The sequence below is a fragment of the Corvus hawaiiensis genome, chromosome 3 (genome assembly GCF_020740725.1).
Source record: "Corvus hawaiiensis isolate bCorHaw1 chromosome 3, bCorHaw1.pri.cur, whole genome shotgun sequence".
In the NCBI taxonomy this organism is placed as follows: Eukaryota; Metazoa; Chordata; class Aves; order Passeriformes; family Corvidae; genus Corvus; species Corvus hawaiiensis.
Window position 1 is genome coordinate 105377826 of NC_063215.1, and position 20358 is coordinate 105398183.

Genomic DNA, 20358 nt, shown 5'->3' on the forward strand with positions numbered 1-20358 from the left:
TCAGCCACACAGCAGTGTTTGCAGGGCTAAGGCAAGGGGAAGCAGTACAGCAGCATTACAACTGTGGTTGCAGAAAAATAGCAAGGAGAAGGGACACAGCAGCGTGCAGAAGTGACCAAAAATTGAGATTAGAAGAACAGCAACTCAAAAAGCATCCTCCCTCATCTATTCAGCCACGTTCTCATGAAACTCCTCAGTTTAATTACAGGAGCATGACTAAGGATAAGGATTTCAGCATAGCCAAACAGGCCTGTCACTTAGATGATCAGCAAATCAATTTTCTAAAGGATCTGTTAATAGTGTTTATATAATACTGAGGGAAGAACAACTCTGAAGCACATGCAATCAAATTGATTTCAGTGGAGCCTTCATTATGTTTGCTTATAAATGCCCATTCTGTGAATGTATAAAGAAATTTCTAGTTAGATGGCGATACAATGTGAACTATTTAGCCCAAACTCATAGCGTGATAAAATAATAATGCAACAGAAGATTGACTAAACAATTACACACTTGAAACTGTGACTCACACACAGCATGAAGATGGTTGGCATTTAAATGCATTAAAAAAATCAAATGTCATTCTATTAAAAAATGGTGCTTGTATCAACAATGCCTGGCACTTGCACACTATCTGTTATAATTGCAAGGGCTATAAGTTACGAATTCTCACCATTTTACTGTAAGTCTCCTTAATTCTTTAAGTCTGGTTCCTCTGGCAATGTGCTTAGACTTCCAGATGTATTTAACAAAACCCATCTTTCACAGCTAGAATATGACATGACCTGCAAAAGCATAGACATACAAAAGGACCCAAAACCAACTGAGATTTCTCATGACCTGTTACATTGGCGAGGGAGTTGCAAGCAGTGCACAATGGGAGAACTCGGCGACGGTACTGCTTCTTCATCTCCCTTATGTTCTGCTTCATGTGTTCACATGATCAAAACCGGAACCACAAGTTCAGCACTCCTGCAGTATCTTGCTGAGAAAACCTAGTTCCATTGTAAATGTTTTGTGATTTTAATGTAACTTTCCACAATGACATTCCTAAAATAAATCCTTGCTTTATAGCAATACCTTTTCAATGGGAAGGAGAGAAAAATGTAAAGACTTTTGTCCTGCCTTCACAAGGCACATTGATGTCTCTCTGAATTTAAATCTACCCTCTGCTTAAAGCCATTCCCTCTTGTTCTTTCACTACACGTCCTTGTAAAAAGTCCCTCTCCAGCTCTCTTGTAGGGCCCGTCCCAGTACTGGAAGGTGCTATAAGGTCTCCCTGGAGCCTTCTCTTCTCCAGGCTGAACAATCCCAATTCTCTCAGCCTTCTCAGGGTGCTCCAACCCTCTGAGCACCTTCACAGAACTCCTCTGGACCCACTCCAACAGCCATGTTCTTATGTTATGGATTCCAGAGCAGGACACAGAACTCCAGGTGGGGTCTGTGTCCTGCTCTCAGAGAGGGAGAATCCCCTCCCTTGACCTGCTGGTCACACCTCCTTTGATGCAGCCCAGGATATGTCTGGCTTTCTGGGCTGCAGGCGCACGTTACCAGGTCATGCTGAGCTTCTCACCAACCAACACCCCCGAGTCCTTCTCCTCTGGGCTGCTCTCCATCCGTTCTCCACCCTGCCTGTATCTGTGCTTGGAATTACCCCAACCCAGGTGCAGAATCTGGTCCTTGGCCTTGTTGAATGTCATGGGGTTTGTACAGGCCCACCTCTCCAGCTGTCAAGGTCCCTCTGGATGGCATCCCTTCCCTCCCGCGTGTTGACCACACCCCACAGCCTGGTGTCATTGAACCCACTGAGGGTCCCTTCGATCCCGCTCTCCATGTCACCAGAGAGGTAAAACTGCACCAGTTCCAATTCTGACCCCTGAGGAACACCACCTGCCACTGGTCTCAGCAATCGAGCTGTTGACCACAACTCTTGAGAGCGCAACCATCCAGCCAATTCCTTATCCACTGAGTTGTCCATCTGTCTAATCCATGTCTCTCCAGTTTAGAAGCAAGGATTGACACTTTCATTCAGGACAGTGTCAAATGCTTTGCACAATTCCAGGTAGGTGACACCTGTTGCTCTTCCCTCATCCACCAACACTGTAACTCTGTTGCAGATGGCCACCAAATTTCTTGGGCATGATTTGGCCTTAGTGAGGCCATGCTGGCTGTCACCAATCACTTCTTTCTTTTCCATGTACTTTAGCATGGCTTCTAGGAGGATTTGCTCCATGATCTTGCATTCAGTTTCCTGAGGTGGGTTCCACGGAAGTCAGCACAAAGCTCTTCTCAGGGAAATGAGCCAAGAGGACAAGACATAAAAGTCAGAAGCTGCACCATAGAAATTCCAGCCATGTGTAAGAATACAATGTTCACAGTGAAATGAGTAAAGTACTGGAACAAGTTCTCAGATTTGCAGAATCACAGAGGGGGTCAGGTTGGAAGGGACCACAGTGGGTTGTCTGGTTCAACCCCTTGCTCAAGAAGAGTCATGCCAGAGCACATGGCACAGGATTGTGTCCAGATGGTTCTGGGATATCTTCAGTGAGGGAGACTCCACAGCCTCTCTGGGCAATCTGTCCCAGTGCTCAGTTACCCACAAGTAAAGAAGTTCTCCTTCATCTTCAGGTGGAACTTCCTGTGCATCAGCTTCTGCCCATTGCCTCTTGTCCTACTGCTTGGTACCACTCTAGAAGAGCCTGGTCCATCCTCTTCACACCCTCCCTTCAGATACTGACATTGATGAGGTTCCCTCTCAATTGTCTCTTCCAGGATGAACAGGCCCAGCTCCCTCAGCCTTTCCTCAGAAGGGAGATGCTCCGGTCCGCTAATCATCGTCATAGCCCTCCACCGGGTCTGCTCCAGGAACTCCACGTCTCTCTTGTACTAAGAAGCCCGGAACTGGACACAGCACTCCAGATAGGCCTCACCAGGGCTGAGTAGAGGGGCAGGATCCCCTTCCTTGACCTGCTGGCAACAGTTTTCCTAATGCATCCCTGGATACCATTGGTCTTCTTGGCCACAAGGACACACTGCTGGCTCACAGACAGCTTGTTGTCCACCAGGACCACCAGGTCCTTCTCCACAGAGCTGTTTTCCAGCAGGTTGGCCCCCAGCCTGTACTGGTGCCTGGGGTTACTCCTCCACAGGTGCAGGACCCTGCATTTTCCTTTGCTGAACTTCAGGCAGTTCTTCTCTGCCCATTTCTCCAACCGGTTGCAGTCTTGCTGAAGGGCTCCACAGCCTTCTGAGGTATCAGCCACTCCTCTCAGCTTGGTGTCATCAGTGAACGTGCTGAGGATGCCTCTGCCCCTTCATCCAAGTCATGGATGGGTAAGTTAAACAACACTGGGCCCAGTATCAGCCCTTCAGGGACACAACTAGTGACAGGCCTCTCCTGTGCCATGGATTACAACCCTCTGAGATCTGCCATTCAGCCACCTCCAAATCCACCTCACTGTCCACTCATCCAGCCCACACTCCCTGAGTTTGCCTATGAGGATGTTGTGAGAGACAGTGTGGAAAGCCTCGCTTAAGTCAAGGTAGACAATACCCACTGCTCTCCCCTCATCCATCCAGGCAGTGTTTCATCTCTCCACCCAAGTGATCTGGACAGGACCTTGAGCAGCCTGGCCTAACTTTGAAACTAGGCCTGCCTTGAAGAAGAGATTTGACTAGATGATTTCTTAGAGTCCTTCCAATCAAAATTATTCTATGAACCTTTTATTATTTCTTTTAACAGGAACAGGACATTTCTGAAGTTGTAATTACCATCAAGGAACACAGGAACCATTTTGTTAATAAAATTGCTTCTTACTCTCTGCACATCATCACGGTCACAAACTGAATTTTTAACTGGGAACTTCCAACTGTGAAACACTGGAAGGTGACCTAGTAAATCAAACAGTATTTGACATTGTTCTGCCTTTACCCCATCAGCTGACTCTGCCTGTGACTTTAAGTGACTCTTTTCAGAGTGGAAATAATAATAATTCTTACCTGTTTCATGTGGGAGAGATACTTCATTTCCACAGAAATTGGAAGTGTTTTCCAAACTACCATCACCAGAAGAGTAAGCCTCCCAGTATCCCCAGTTTACAACTTAAGTGAGACCTAGTTCCATTGCCTGGAAGAGTCAACTCCAGCTGTCAGCAGCCACACTGGTTATAAATGAGGGGCATGTCGCAGGCACTGACGAAGAGGAATGGGTCAAAGAGATACCTGTTATCTGTATGGAAAACATTCTCTGCTGAGCTTCTTTCTCCTTCTGAAAAACACTTTGCTAAAAGGATATTTATGTTGGGGTGAGGGTAATCTGCTGAGCCAGAGGTCTGAGGGCTGAATTCAATGTTTTAAATGTGATTTAATGTAGTGTGTGGTGGCTGAGTAAACAAATACACATAGTGAGCTATAAACTCATGCCTCCAACTCAATCTAATAGTTGTACTCACGGTCTAATAAAATATGACAGCTATATTGCCTTGCTTATTAACAATCATAGCAGTTACTGAAAAGCACTAGAAATAAATTATTTAACAATTTGGATATAAATCCGTTTAGTAAGTAGATTTTACAACTAATCCTAAGACCAAAAACCCCTCGGATATGTGACAACCAAGTAACATTTAAATAGCTCTCTGCACATATTGTGGGAGGCACGAGACTCCACAGAATAATTTATTTTACACAGATAATAGAGTCACTGTGAGTTGTGAGGCATCTGGAATTACAGCCAGTGGCAAACACACACAGTTTAAAATCTTTCTCCAAATAAATCTCATCATGACAGTTCAAGCATACACAGAGATCCTGCTTAATCTTTCCACAGTACTTAAGTCTGTGTTGGAGCCCATACACTTCTATGATCTTTTAAATTATTATTTAAGCATGACACGGTTACTAAACTGAGATATACCTCTTTCCCAGTATATAAGACACAGTTTGCTACACAGCCTGTGCTGCCTGGCCTAATATCTGTCTGTCAGCATTAATGTGACAAACTTCTGAAAGAAAAGTTGTAAGGGAACTGTCAAGTTATGTTAAAGCCAGGGCAATCTGGCTGTGCTCTGTCTTTAAAAAGAGTGGAAATATCAGACTCATTCCTTAAACTGTCCTGACTATAAAACCCTCAGGGACAATGTGCTTAGCTGCTTAGGGAAGAAAAGACATCGTCAAGAAATACGTATAACATACAGCAACAGCATTTGCACCCCCCTTCATCAAGCCTTAATCTAATTTTATTTTTAAGCACAGGATTATCCAACATTCTCAGAGAAATGCATTAATGATTCATTAATGAACAGCACTGAACTTCAATGTCTGAAAGAAATTCAGGCTTGACCACAAGTCTGTAAGGAAATTACTTTCTTTTCATGACAGGCTCTAAAGCATTGCAAAGAGGTTAAATTGAAATGACTGGCAGCCTTCACTGGAGAGAAGCACAGGTTCAAGTTAGATCATAGATGTCTTTACAGGTTTCAGGTAAGGCAGATCCACCCTCTAAACCTAAGTTACAGAAACAGTAAAATACAGATACACAGAGAACATTGACAGATCAGCACAGAGTTTGTGACCAAAGTGTTTTGTTCAACTGAGTTTGCTATCAACCCAAGCTTGTGTGCTTTTTACATATCTTCAAAATTAAGGCTGTAAAACGTATCAAAAATTAGGCTAGGAATTTTATGAGGAAGCCTAAGTAAGTCAGAAACTGAATACTCACCAAATTCCACATGCTTAACTCTTTGAGAGCTTTGAAATTTTTTACCTGAGCTATTGAAATTTGAGTGCTAATAAAATACAGTCCACATCACCAGGACAGTACAGTGACAAATAACAGAAGTGGCAACATCTTATATGTACATAGCACCTTCTGTCAGAAAGCAAAGACATTTTAGGAATAGTTCTTAAATAAAGTGATAGGCAGTACTTGCAGTTTAGCTCCATTACTCACACTTAGCAAATGAGAAAACAAGGCATAGATAACTCAAGTTGTCTGATGAACGTAACACACAAAGCCATGAGCAGAAACAACAGCAAATACAGATTCCAAGGGCTTCTTTCCCTGGTGTTTGCAAAAAAAAAAGGATGCTTTGATTTAAAATACAAGTCAATCATAGCCTATATTACTCTGTTCAGTCACTGCCTACCACTGTTTTTAATTATACCTGTGAACTTGCAACTGTTAAGTGAAGCCAAAGTTATACTAAGGTAGTTTATCAAGATTAACACTATCCTCATGCTTCAAAAGAAAAAATAAGGTGGTGTGTGTTGGGGAAGATGAAACAGGAAAGCCTTGGAAATATGATTGCCTGACAAAAGATTTTGGGAATATGAAAACTACAGGCAACATCGAAATGAAAGCCACTTTTGAAATACCAGGTCTTAGTTACTGAACAACTAGAAAACAATGGTATGGCCGACTGAAGTAATCCCCTCTTGATGGAACAATACCCTCTGCTTGCAAACAGGTCCAAGGGTCAGAGCAGACCCTACTAGCTCAGCAGAAGGGGTCCAAAGAGTAGTTTTTAGAAGTTAAGATGTAACACTCTATGGTAATATAAGAACTCTTATAGGCTGTATGTAAATGTTATAGGATTTGTATCTTGTATTAGATTGGTTAGTGACAATTAGAATATTCAGTACAGAAGATGATTTATTGTATTGTAACCAGGACTTCAGACATTCTCATTCTCATTCTCATTCTCACTTCTATTCATTCTCTCTTCTATTCATTCCTCTCTTCCACTTCTACTCTTGCTCCTACTCTCTCTCTCTCTCTCTCTCTCACCCGTTCACTCTCTTGCTCTCTTGGGCCTGCTCAGAGCTGAGTCTACCAGCTCTGAGCAGTGCCCCAATACCCACGCCCTTTGCAATAAACCGGCTGTGTCCCAAGACCTGCCTATAGAGATCTCTCGTCTCCATCCGTCACCGTCTACGTCCGGCCGTCCCGACAGGACTCCAGAACCCCCGTAACCAACAGTCTGGCGCCCACCGTGATTGCCGAACCCACACCCACAACCTACAGTCTGGAGGGCATAAACCAAAAAAGCTCCATGTTCTGCTGCTTTATTCTCCTTATGCTTGGCTCAAGTAGCTGCCATCATTTTCAGCACACACAGCTCTTGTGCCAAAGAGCTGTTCCTGGATTCATCTGCATTCGCAACTATATCAAAATACTCCAAAAAGCACCCAGTGTGGTACAGCTTCTCAGGCTAGCACCACCAATTTTTTCACTGGCATGATATCCCCAATACTTTCTGGCAGTCCTTAGGTTCTGAAGCAGTCACATGCAAAGATATGCTTGTAAGACTTGAAAAAGAGATGGCCCACCACAGAAATTAGTATCTTTTTACAGTAAGGTTCTTGGTATTTATGAATTGCTTTGCTGTGGTATTAAAAAAATGGACCACTTCGAAAAGCTCTTTTCTTAAAGCTTTCCTTTAAATAACAAATCTCAAAGCAAGTCTTTTCATCTTAAAATATCACCAAAAGGGAAGGACTCACTCAAAACCAATATGCTTTAAGAGAACACAGTGCTGCAGGACTCAACACAAGCATATCCCTTTTTAACTGAGGACAAATAAGGCACCACTTGGTCAGCTTCAGTTAACTTCACTTGAGACACAACTTAGTGGAGCTACACTAGAAATGAATGTGGTGTGTCAAGTCTTGTTGCGAGTTCAAACAGCCTTGACACAGCTCAGTTCAATGTTAACAGGAAGCTAAATCTTAGTTCAAGATCATTTAGGATTGGAATAAAACTGATTAGTAAAAAGCTGTATATAAAGAAGAACAAGAGCTGAGGACAGCAAGACAAAGCGTCTGTGATAGTCAGGAGGAAGAACATACATTCTGCTCTTGAGTTTACAACAAGATCAGATGAGGATATCAAATTATGTAGTTAGCAGGCCAGATTCCGCTGTTAGTTGTATCACACACTTCTCCACAGTGTTTCTAATACTGTGACATGACAGCTAGAGGTAATGTGGTCACTGAACAACCTGAATGCTTTAAAAATTCCTGTACCAGAGAGGGTTATATCCGTTTCATGTAGTACATGGAGATTTTCAAGTCCTTTTCATTCATTTAATATATATAAGTGAAATTACAGCAATAATACATTAAGATAATTATTGTGCAGAGTTTAAACAAATGTTGCTGATAGTATCTAATTTGGTTTTGTACTGGTTTTTTTATGACAGACGCCTCTGGCTACCTATACATGAAGATCACTCAGAGGCAGGAAAAAAATTATAATAGATTCCAGATATCCGGAGGACTTTGTGCATTTTGTTTGCAATTCCTTTAAAATGCTCTGACCAGCTTCATTCTGTCTGCTTCCAAAGAGTAAGGAGCACAGGAACGTATAGACAGTCTTCAACTTCCTAGAGGAAAGGCACCAGAAAAGCACAGTGTCCAAAAATAAGAATCCTCATCCTACTTTCTTGTTTTGGTTGTACAGTTTTTATTGAACCTATGAGATCAATATGAGTGAAAATTATAATTCATCTGACTTGCCAGCAGGAAGAATATTAAATTTTATTTGATCTGCTGTTAAATTATTCCAGATATCTGCCCAAACCTCATTCAGCTTCAGGTTAGAACAATATCAAGTCCAAATGCTACGGTTTTTTTCTTATCCTTTAAAATGCTTCACAAAATATAAATTCTCATTCTCACAAATCTTTCAAAGTGATGGGACACTCAGATTATTCATCAACTTATTCGTAGCAACAGAATGTCTTTATAAAAATAAACAAACAGGAAAATATAATGATTGAAACCTCCTCTGCCATTATTAGAACCTACGTACAATATATTTACTGTCCCTTACCAGTATATTACAGTGGGAAAAAATCAGGTCACAGGGAAGGAGTAGGAGTTTTGTTTCTTGGGAAGATTTTCACAACTGAGATGTTTAAGGTAAAAGAAACTCCTATGACTCAATACATACCTTACAAAAGAAACCAGACTGTACCAGTTCTTGAAGAAAGGGCAATAAAAACCCTTGCGTTCTGTATATGTGGATAACATGTACACCTAAAAGTTTATTTTGGCAGGATGCTAAATCTAAATTCTATGACCTTCCTTCACAAACCATGTATTTCAATAGAATTTTTATCTATTTTCTAGGAAAGACAGTGCCAGTTCTTCCATCTCTTACAACAGAAGAGCATTTCCTGCCATTTTCAGTTTCAATCCCTCAACAGTTTTTCAACAGATGTAAGAAACATGCAGCATAAACATATGTGTATTGAGAAAAGGTTTTCTTTCCTAGTTGCCTTACAGGGCTCTTATACTGAGGCATTGCTCTTCATGAGTTTATAGACTGAAAGTTAAAAAAATGTTTCACTAAGAGTAAATTTGCAGTAATTACACTCATTTATGGGAGAATAATTTGCCAGATTTGCTACAAGTACTTTATGAATTCACATGACAACAACTCCAGACCCAGAAAAAAGAGGACACAGGAACAGACATCAAATATATAAAACAACCATTAAAATTGCTGCAGTTTAATTTGTAGCGCTAGAGATTCAAAGGAGAACACACTTCTAACTCTAAGTCCCTTGAGGAAGCTGTGGAATTCTCACTTTTGGAGACCTAAAGGTTTGCAGAAGAGGAGGAGAGAAAACATGAGTAATAATCTAAATTTTACTACTCCTTTTTTCAGAGTAGTGCAGTAGCTGACTGCTAGAGATCCTTGCCAGCCTTGCAGTACTCGACATCACGGCAGCACTCGGCATTACCATCACACCTTTGTGGTTTCCTTAGTAAGAAAAAACTTGTAACTGCCCCACGAAGAGTACAAAATAATTAAATTTCAAAGCATTCTCACGACAGAAGGATTTCTTTCATGGTGCTAATACAACTAAGCTAGCAGCTTTATTTCCATTTCAATAAAAATAAATTCTGCATCTCCCTTACTTGTTAGTCAAAGGAGGGCTGTTCTTTTAATCATACTCCATCAAGTAGCTGTAGAAGCATCCACGAGACTCGCTCTATTCTCCAACTTATCCTGTTCCATACTGAATGCTTACGGCACGGAGTTATCGTGTAGCACACAAAGTGTAATTAATTCTAAAATATGTAACAGTTCAAAAGAATTCCAAGTTATGCATTAGAATGATTTCACATTTTCTAAGTTACACGCTTACGCCTACCACAGACACCCAGCGAACAGTAAGGAACGAGCGCCAACACTGTGGAGTGAAATTAATGAAGGTGAACCACAATAGCCGGGTCACGCATCGGAAGGATGAGAGAGTTTCACATTCAACCCCGACTTTTTGAGAAGTTATTAATGTAGTAATCACTGAAGGAAACACACCGTATCTGCTTCATCGGATACGGGGCGGTTTCCCCGCCACAGCGGCGTACCCGCAGGCAAGAGAAGCAGATGTTGTTACCTGCGGAGTTCCCGCCGGGGCACAGCCGGCGCTCAGCCACGAGCAGCGCGGGGCTGGGGCAGCGCTCAGCCTGCGAGCGCTGCCCGGCAGCGGGGACCGAGCCGTCAGGGACCCGTGGCCACCGCTCCTTGCGCTTTACAGCGATGTCATCAACCCCGTCCCCCGCGCAGAGGTCTCACGGCGAGGTCCGTCGGCCCCGACCCCGCCGCGGGACGCTGCGCCCCGGCTCCCCGGGAGAGGGGCTGCTCGCCCCCGCCCCAGCCCGTCCCGCCGCACCGCTCCCTCACGGCACGACCCTCCACACCGGGGCTGGAGCCGCCTCTAACGCGGGGGCTGCGGGGCTGGGGTACTCACATGCCAGATGGCGAAGAAGATGAGGGCGGCGCAGAGGACCAGCGACAGCATGTAGCAGAAGGCGGCGAAGGTGAAGGCCATGGCGGGGAGAGCCCTCCGCGCCCCCCTCCGCCGGGCGAGCGGGCGAGCGGCGACCCCCGGACCGGCAGCGCGGCGAGGGCAGCGGGCAGCGCCGCACGCACCCGGGGCCGGGCGCCGCCGCCCCCCACAGCCCTGCCCGGGCCCGCCCCGACCCCCGCAACGCCCCCGGCCCGGCCCGGCCCCTCCGCCGCGATCCCCTCCCCGCCGAGGCGCCGCGGTGGGCGGCCACCAGGGGCGGGTCCGCTCGCCGGGGGCTGGGGGAGCTCGGGGCGCGGCGGTGAGGGGCTGGTGCGGGGCTCTTGCCGGCACTCGAGCGTCTGCAGTCAGAGAGAGCCGCGTGTTTCTGACTGAAATCCTGTCACGACAGCGTGAGAGGAAGGAGCGTAGGCTGGGATCAGTTCAGGCCAAATCTTGAGAAGGTAATTATGTGCCTAAACTTGAAGTGCTTTGATGGTGTTTTTTTTTTTTTTAGTTTTTTGGGGTTTTTTCCTTTCAAGGTCAGTTAAATCGGGTGAGACATGCCCCAGGCTCAGTGGGTGGACTAGCGGAGGAGTGTCTATCCTCTGATGGAGAGGGGACAGGAACCCAGCCCAAAATCTCATGAACCAAAGCAGAGTAGCTCAGCAAAGCGGGCTCAGTCTGCCCTTTCCCACCAGGTGAAAAAGGCATTTACTGTTGGAGTAAATAAATAAAGCCTTTCTTAACTGCCACCAGCGGGGAGAGTGCTCTTGCTGGCTTTCAGGAATATGCTATATCCAAATTGCTGAAGTACATTATGTAAAATAACGAAGGAAGAGCAAGCTCCTGCCTTCTCTCATCTTTAATGGATGGATACCTTCATACCTTGTCTTTAACGGCATCCATAGTATCTCCAGACACAACTTAGCCATTTCTGCAGATCTGGTTTAGATTTACCATCAAAAGTTCTTCCACTTCTTTGGAGTGCATCAGCTGGCACAATACGGCAGGTTTGCAAGCAAAAAGTTTTCATGAGGAAATACCACAGAACCATCAGAAGTCCTGTTTAAAAATATCTTGAAAACATGGATGAAAGTTACGTATTTGAAACATCCTTACAAAACTGAAACACAATTTCAGCTCACAACATTTTTTTCATTCCTTTTACGGATTGAAGGGATTCAGTAACAACACTGTTTAGAATCCACCAGTGGTCATCTGTGAAAGTCAGACTTCACAGCACAGGAGATCATAATTCCATCAAAGCCAAGTCCAGTGGAAGCTTTCTTTGTAAATGATTCCAATAAATTTTTGTTTATAAGTACAGTATATTACTTGTAACATAATATGCACTTTTATCCTGAGGAAATAGTGTTGATTTGAATCAAGAGTCAAGGCCAGTAATTAATAAACCAATCAGGAACAAATTGATGACTCTAACCTTTCATAATTGAGCTGCTCCAGACTGTACGTGTGGTCTGATGCTTCAATTAAGAAGGACAGAACATGGCAAATAGAAATGAGCCTTATGTCATACAGGGATGCAGTAAAACTATTTATTGTAATTCTCTGACCTTTTAATTTTTTTGTATCTGAAATCCTTCAGAGCATATACTTGTGGAAGTCAATGGTTTACTCATAACCACACATTTTGAAAAGAGCAGTAAATGAGGTACAGGAGTCATCTTTGGAAATATTTATTTCTTTATTTTTACTTTAATATCTGGATATATATTACCTCTGTTAAGATTCAACACAGAAAACACCTGATGCTTCTAAGAAAATGAAAATAAAAAATTTCTTTTTGGAGCATTTACATGTATACACTTCCACAAATATATATACATACCTATGAAAAATATAAATACACTGTAGCTATCATAAAAGACCAAAACAGAAACAAAATCTCAGTTTAGCACCACACTGCAAGGTAAATATTCTCCTGTTTTTCACTCTCATCTTCATTTATATTCCAACTATTTATTTGGATATCTTCAATGAGCACATAGGCAAAATACTTGGTTTTGATTTTGCAAGGAGAGAGTTCCTCAGCCAAAGACTTCCCAGATCACAGAGTCTTTCCTGATACTGACTTTGAAACATACATTGCCTCTAGCTGTATTGCTAGCCATTAATCACTGCTAGTGGCTGTCAAATTACAAAAGTTTCTGACATACAGTGAAGGGAAAAAAATCCATAAAGATGCATTTAGGACATTTTTGTCTTAGAGAGTTCTTATTATATAATACCATGAGAATACCTTAAGTATCCTCAGATGTTTAGGCCATGGAGAGTGATGGAAAGATATCCCCTTCCCTCAGCACATCTCTGATTTGCACTCAGAGATTTGTCTGAGTAATCACTAAAAATCTTCCTTATCTCCATCGCATTGCGAACTCATTACAGCTCTCTGTGGTATGAGGACCTCACAGCGGGGAGCTGTTTCTTTGTCATTTATGAATGAGACTACTGCAAATCATGAAGCAAAGTGCAAAAACAATATGGATGTGCCTGACTATTTTCTCCCTGGTTTAAGCCTCTGAGAACACAGCAGGAACACCAGTCTGTCTATTCGCTCCCCATCCACTTCTATGGTCTTGGTCCTAACCTTCAAGAAAACTAATGGATCTGATCTGGGCTGCATGAGAAATCACAGTCCAGCACCCAGCTGGGCTCCTTTGAAATAATTTGAAATTATTTCAAAAATCATTTGAACTAATGTACAGCACAGAGGCCAGGATGGAGGTGTAGGAGCTGAGGGTGGAGGCTGTGGGAGCTGAGGGTGCAGCATTATCCACTCAAGGGATCTGGGATGGGCAAACCAGATAAACACAGAGCATAGGATGCATATTTTATATATACATAAAATATATTTTTGCCTCTATGAAAAGCTGTTGCTTTCAAAAACTGTTATTTTAACGCTTCTTTTCCTCAAATAAACAAAATTCCATCCACATGTTGAGACACACATGGATTTCTTTTCTATTACTAGAAATAAAAGGCTCAGAGGTTCTGCAGCACTCTTAGGAAATGCAGTAATTCCTGCTCTCTGATGTTCAGCAGCTCATTTTAGCAGCCACAGTCTCAGATTTAGCACCTCATCTTTCACTCTTCCATCTTCAAAATCTCACCAATGCTCCTGCTTCCTCCATGGTATTCCCAAGCCATTTCCAGAAGGGATTGCTGCTGTCTCTCTGTGGCACACACCTGTAACCCAGGAATGCAACAGAAAAAGTAGTCAGAAAGCTGAACCATGAAATGAATTGCAGACCAAGTAGAAAGTTGGTAAGAAATGGAAAGTAAATTCTGTTCAGATGGATTTTAAAAGGGTTTGTATTCTCTCCTCTTATCAGAGGCTCTTTCTTTTAAATATATTTGATGATGGGTACACAAGGCTCTTCAAGCTTGACAACAGTTCCTAGCACAAGTTTTTACATGAGCTGGCTTTGTAGGCTGTGTCCCACAGTACCCACAAACAGATTGTGATGGTGCATTTATAAACCCTGTGGAGAAAAGGGTTTTACAAAAGATTGTGAGGGCTCTTGCTTTCCTTGAGCAGACTAAATTTTGGAATGCTAGCTACCCCTCTTTGCATTTGGTCCTTGTAAACAGAATTTCTCTTTACTTTGCGTATTTGTTGAAAAATATGATTGCAGTACAGTCTGATCCCAGGTTCACACCGAGTCATCACAAGAGGATAGATGATGGTGCTATGTTTGTACAAGTAGTACTGAGATGCTGATTTTCAAAGCTATCACTCTGCAGATATGATCATAACTCAAAGCACAAACAGGATCAGGGATTTTTTTACTTAAGGATGGCTTTCTACTGTGTGAGGACCTTTATGAAGGGACCATAAAAATTCAGTCACTAGATAAATAGTAACAGAGTACATCTGGTGAGCAGCAGACAGCCCTCAAAAACAAACAACATCCAATTGTGAAAACAGATTGTGAAAATAGATTTAATAGATTCATGAGTTCAGGATGTCCTTACATTAGCAGGTCTCAGAGCACTTGATTTCATGTGAAATGACCTTTTGTGCTAGATAATGGAAGAATTCGAAGGTACTTAAAGAAATTTCCAGTGGCTAATTTACAGAACGGCATCAGAGATGAGAAGGGACTGCTAATGAGTCCTTTCACTCCCAAATAATTACCACAACTGGAAAAACCTAAAGGACAAATCTTTACAAGGCTTGTAGTCCCTGAAGTGAGAGGCTAGAATCACCATAAATCCACCAACGAGGTGATACACCCTCAGCCAAAGTAGTTCCTAGTTTTAAGATTTATATGTTATTGCTACATTATTGCTGTTTAAGTGTAACATACTACTGAGTGCCTGTTAGAGTAAAAGCCATAATATTAATTATAGTAGAGAACTCTCATTCACAGATTATTTTCTTAATAATACATGTAACTCTCTCTTTTGTGAAACTTAAGTAATACTAAATTATTAACAATTCTTATATACAAATTGCCATCATTGGGCTTTGCTGCTAATACCCCACAGAGATTAATAGAAGCATTTCATGCCCTTATGCATTATTATTTCAGATTATCTGCAGATTCCAGATGAAATTACTCTATTAGTTCATGGTCAGTTCATTTCCAAAAGGTTACTTTTGCAATAATAAAGACAAGTGACATTTTGTTAATGAAGTCTCATTTTCAGATATCAAGAATAAGGTAGTTCAGAAACCCACTGACAATAATCTCATTTTACTGCCAGCTGTTCCCACCTTTTTTTGTAGGACTTGGATGAATAAATTTTAATGACATTATCATAAGATCATAGGAAAGTTTATGTCAGAAGAGACCTCAGGTGATCTCTAATCCAACGTCCTGCTCAAAGCAGGGACAAATGCAAGGTCAGGCTTATTGCTCAAGGCTTCATCTGGTCAAGTCTTGAAAACCTCCATGGACAGAGACAGTCCAGCCTTTCCAGGCAACCTGTTCCACTGCCTATCTCAGGCCATCTTCAGCAGAATTGTCAGGTCCCAGGCTGTTTCATTGCCAGGGCTTACTCCCTCCTTAGCACACAACCTTACATTTGTCCCTGGTGAAGTTTGTAAGGTTCCTGTCAGGCTCTAAATTCCGTGTTATTGAAATCCACTTTTAAAAGCGTGGATTAATGTGCCATACAGAAATGTTCCTAAAGAGCAAAGTAAGACTCTTCAGAGCATGACACTATAGTGCTTTGCTTCTACTGTTCCCTTGCCAGCCAGTATCAGAATTATACAGCATCCCACTCATGTCCATAATGGCCACTGGCAAAACTGGGGCTTCAGGTTTGCAGCTCAGACCACTGAGCTGAACTAAGTGATCTCAGTGACTGCTCTGTGCCGTGCGCTGATAACCAACAGCACAGAGACAGGACGCACATGTTGGCTCTTCATGTCACCGATGATCTGCTAGCAAATAGAAGTGTTTGTCATCAGGGAATCTTTTGTGACTTTTTCCATTACCTGCAAGATTAGTGGAGCAACTTTGTGGGCATAGATATCACTGCACCTCTTAATTCCTAAGATATGCTTTTCTCCTCTATTGCTCCAGCCTCCTCTGTCTCTCTACTGGACAGTTCTTTCCCATTAGCCCGTTTTTCCCTTATCTTCTTGTTAGTTCACAGTCTCAGCCTGGTCCATCTGCCTCTCACTTGATATCTCCTCCAAATTCAGCTTTTATCTCCTGGGAGCTCATCAAGACTGCTTCCTCACCAGTGATGAAATATCTGACAGGATACTAATCCCCCCAGAAAGACAGGATCTCTGCCCTTGGTTCCAGGACAGAGTAGAAAAACCAAGTGGAAAAAGCAATTGCAGGGGAGCTCCTGCTTTAAAGTGAAATGGATTGAGGAAAGGATTTTCTTAATTTCAACAGATCTCTAATGACTATATGTGGAATTTTCAGAAGGATTAGAATTAGCCAAAGACCATAATTATTCATAGCAACAGCAGAAGTCATCTTCATCTCACAAAAGTTACCTCCTTCCAGACATGAAGTTCTTCCAATTCATGGAAGGCAGAAACCTGCCATAAATTAGTAGTAAGATTTTCAGCATTGGCAAAATAGCATCTGTGTTTTTTTCCTCAGAACATTTTTCTGAACTAGTCAAGACCTTTAGTCTGGAAGGGAAACCCAACATAAGAACAGGAGCCCGTGAAGGGAATAGAAAGCAAGATCTTAACATGGAGTATCTGAAGCAGTCTTAATTGCCTTTGACATTACCTATTTTGCTTCAAATCAATACATGGAAAGCATACAGAAGTAATTCTTGCTAACATTGCTTAATCCTGCCAAGAAGGAATTTAATTTGTGTCTGTGCTGGGGAGAGAGTGGGTTACAACTTCATCAATTCTGAATAACTGAATTCCATCAAAGGAATGAAAAAGGAATAACAAATGTTCTGAATAAGCTTTCTCATAAGAAATCCCTCATCAGTCACTGAAGACCCTGCAGACCTCTAATAAGGCAATTTGCATAAGATATGCATTTGTCCAAACACTGAAATAACATTCTGGACCAGATTCCTCTGATTTTGACGATGTTTCATTTTTTCCCAACCCAGAGCCTGTAATACTCTGCTAATCTCCAAGACCTGCTGCTGCTCCCACCCACTGCAGGCTGTATCAGATCACACCCCATGGCTCCATCATTCTGAACAGAGATGCCAGAACAAAGTCAAATATGTGATGCCCTTCAACAGTTCTCCTTCTCAGAGGATGATTAAATTATCTCCCATTAAACCAAATGCTCTTCCTCTTTGTCTTTCTGTACTGAGATTGATACTGAATGCTCATCCCTGCTGTCCCAAAAACAACAATCTGTTGCAGTAAACCTAGACCTGGTGTCTTTGCTATAATTTAGGAAAAAAATCAGTATTTCACCAAACTGACATATGTGTTCTCAGTGAATTAATGGTCTTAGTCATTTTTAACTTGCACGCATAAATGAATAGCTACAGTATGGTCTGCATAAATAACAGTGTTGACTAATGAATACATAAACATTAAATTATAGCTGTATTTATTCAGAAAAGTTGGTTTTGATGCAATTTTATGAGAGGTGGGCTCACCTATGGTACAAAAGGAAGGAGAGGCCATGCAGGTGTACAGCAGCATGTGCTGCAGTGACAGTATGAGTGGCCTGGTTGCCATCAGCTCAGGACCCCTATTGCCCTGTCTCCTTGTCCTCTAATTCATTAAATTAGGATAAGGTTTGACTGACCTCTATTTAAAGGGAATAAATAAATAAATCAGTTGCCAAAAAAAACATGACTTGTATTATTAGCACATCAGCAACACAACTCTTTATCAACGCTGAATTTAAACACTCTCCAAACTGATCCCTTAAGCTCTTGTAACTTTGAAACATACTCCTCATGTTAAACCAGAGAAAATAGAAAATCCATAAATAGGGATATTTTTAACTGTAGGAGTAAAACTAATTATTATAACACTCTGTATCACTTAGAATTTCTAGTCACTTCAGCTCAAATCCCTTATAAAAACTATTTTAGCATTTGACAACAAGTACTGAAGAATTCATATTGTAAATTGGAAAAATACCAGAAGAAAAGGTTGGAGGTGGCAATGGAGGAGTTGGGAACATGTTTAGCAAGAAATCTCATGAGAACACTGTGCTGAAAGATCATTTTTATTCTAAATATAAACCTTTAATACATTAGCCATCCTGGCTTTAACATCCTAATATATTTTTATTTCCAGTCTGAAGAAGAACAAGCAAGACAAGGTGATTCTCTGCAATTCACCTATCTCTTACAAAGAAGAGAAGGTTTGAAATCCTGGTTGAAGGTTCCAGTGCATTTTGTATTGCAAGTAGTTCAATTTCTGTTCTACCTTCTATTGGTGCCAAGCAATAGGAAAATAGGCAACAGGCAGAAGCTGGAACACAGGCAGTTCCACCTGCACATGGGGAAGAATTTCCTTACTGTGCAGGTGACAGAGCACTGGGACACATCACCCAGGGAGGTTGTAGAGTCTCCTTCCCTGGAGATATCCAACAGCCATCTGGACACAATCCTAAGTAACCTGCTCTAGGATGACCCTGCCTGAGCAGGGAGGTTGGACCAGATGACCCACTGTGGTTCTTTCCAACCTGACCCACGCTGTGATTCTAGGATTCTTTTTCTTTCTGTAACCTTGAAATGTCTAGCTAAACTTGCCTAAACCACAAGGGTCAGATAAGTTTGGGTCTAGATCTTTAATATATTCAGGGTGCCCTCTGAAATACTCAGTTTAGGAATAGTTTGGAGAAACAGTGTTTGTGATGTCATAAGTAAAAAACCTGCCCTTGTGCCTATTTTTATTGTGTCATCCAGAGTCACCTTTTTCCCAATCCCGTATGTTTTGCACCTACATTAAACACTCAGTACAAGTTTTCTTTTGTTAAACCAATTGTCACTTTTATGTGACAAAAGTGGCTGAGCAGTAACAGGTTCCAGCTCTAGTCATCTACGCTCTCCAAACAGAATGATCTGTGTTATTTCACAGAGCTTTTACTTGTCACTCAGAGCTCTGAAGCAGCTCTCCACTGGAAGATCAATGAAGCACAGGTCTCAGAGATTACTAGAGAAATGGAAGAGCTAAATGTGATCTTAACTAGTCATTACCTGGGAAGAGAACAATGACTCACATCACCTTCAGAAAGTTAAACAGCCTTTTAGAAGCTATCATGACTCACAAGTACCTGCACACACACACACACACACACACTCTCATACACACAGAGTCTTATTCTCTGTTCAAAGCATTTAGTTCTTCTATAGAGAAACTCAGCTCTCATCTCCTCGAACCTGCAACAGTCTTATATCAATGTAATTACCTTGACATCAGCCAGCTCTCTGATTCAGAGAAGTAGACGCCATATATGTATTTCTTGCTGACTGGGCTACACAAATTGTTAACCTATAAAGTGCTGTGAAACAACACATAACAGAACTTTTTTTTTTCCCTAACAGATTTTGTAAGAGTTTGCTTTGGACTGCAAGTAAAGCAACTCTCAAAATCAAATTAACTCCGAGGAGGTTTTCTTTGAGGACATAGTTTTCTAAAAGAAAAAAATTTTTCAACAAGTATTCCAGTGAGGGGTTACTTTGGCTTCTGAAGCATTCATTTTAGTGACAATGATTCGGTGTCCATTGAAGCTAGTAACACAAGCAAAGCTATTGAGTTACACAAAGCACTCCAAGCTGGGGGACTCAGGCTTGAAATGGGAGCAAATACGACATTTTAGCAGTACTGGTGTTTCCAATTCATGCTACTGATCCATCAGTTATTGTTGTAATTTACATGCATGCTGCCTTGTGAGAGGTACTTTGAACTTTCAGGGAACTGAAAATCAGAAAGCACTTTTGCTAATTTGAACTGCAAAAGGGTTTTCCACTGCAATGGTCTCAGTATGCCCCACATGCGCTCAGTGGAGATCATCCTGCAGGAAAAGGTAACACACTGGACAACCTTTTGAGTTTCTTCACATATTTGTTCTGGCCCAGATGGAGAAGCTAATTTGTGATAATTAGGGTGTAAATTTCCAAG

General features: G+C 42.0%; 1 protein-coding gene and 1 long non-coding RNA gene across 3 annotated transcripts in view; both read right to left on the reverse strand.

Annotated features, from left to right (window-relative positions):
* CNIH3 (cornichon family AMPA receptor auxiliary protein 3) overlaps positions 1–10921 on the reverse strand; it is a 47047-nt gene extending 36126 nt beyond the window's left edge. The window contains exon 1 of the mRNA XM_048299343.1: positions 10764–10921. Within this exon, the coding sequence (XP_048155300.1) occupies positions 10764–10844 (81 nt within the window). The 5' untranslated portion in view covers positions 10845–10921. The remainder of the gene's footprint in view (positions 1–10763) is intronic.
* A 1458-nt stretch (positions 10922–12379) lies between these two features.
* Positions 12380–20358, reverse strand: part of LOC125323831 — a 32236-nt gene continuing 24257 nt past the window's right edge. Inside the window, exon 6 of one of the 2 annotated variants that reach the window (XR_007202670.1) lies at positions 12380–14009. This is a non-coding gene — a long non-coding RNA (uncharacterized LOC125323831). The remainder of the gene's footprint in view (positions 14010–20358) is intronic. The other variant, XR_007202669.1, reaches the window with a different exon arrangement.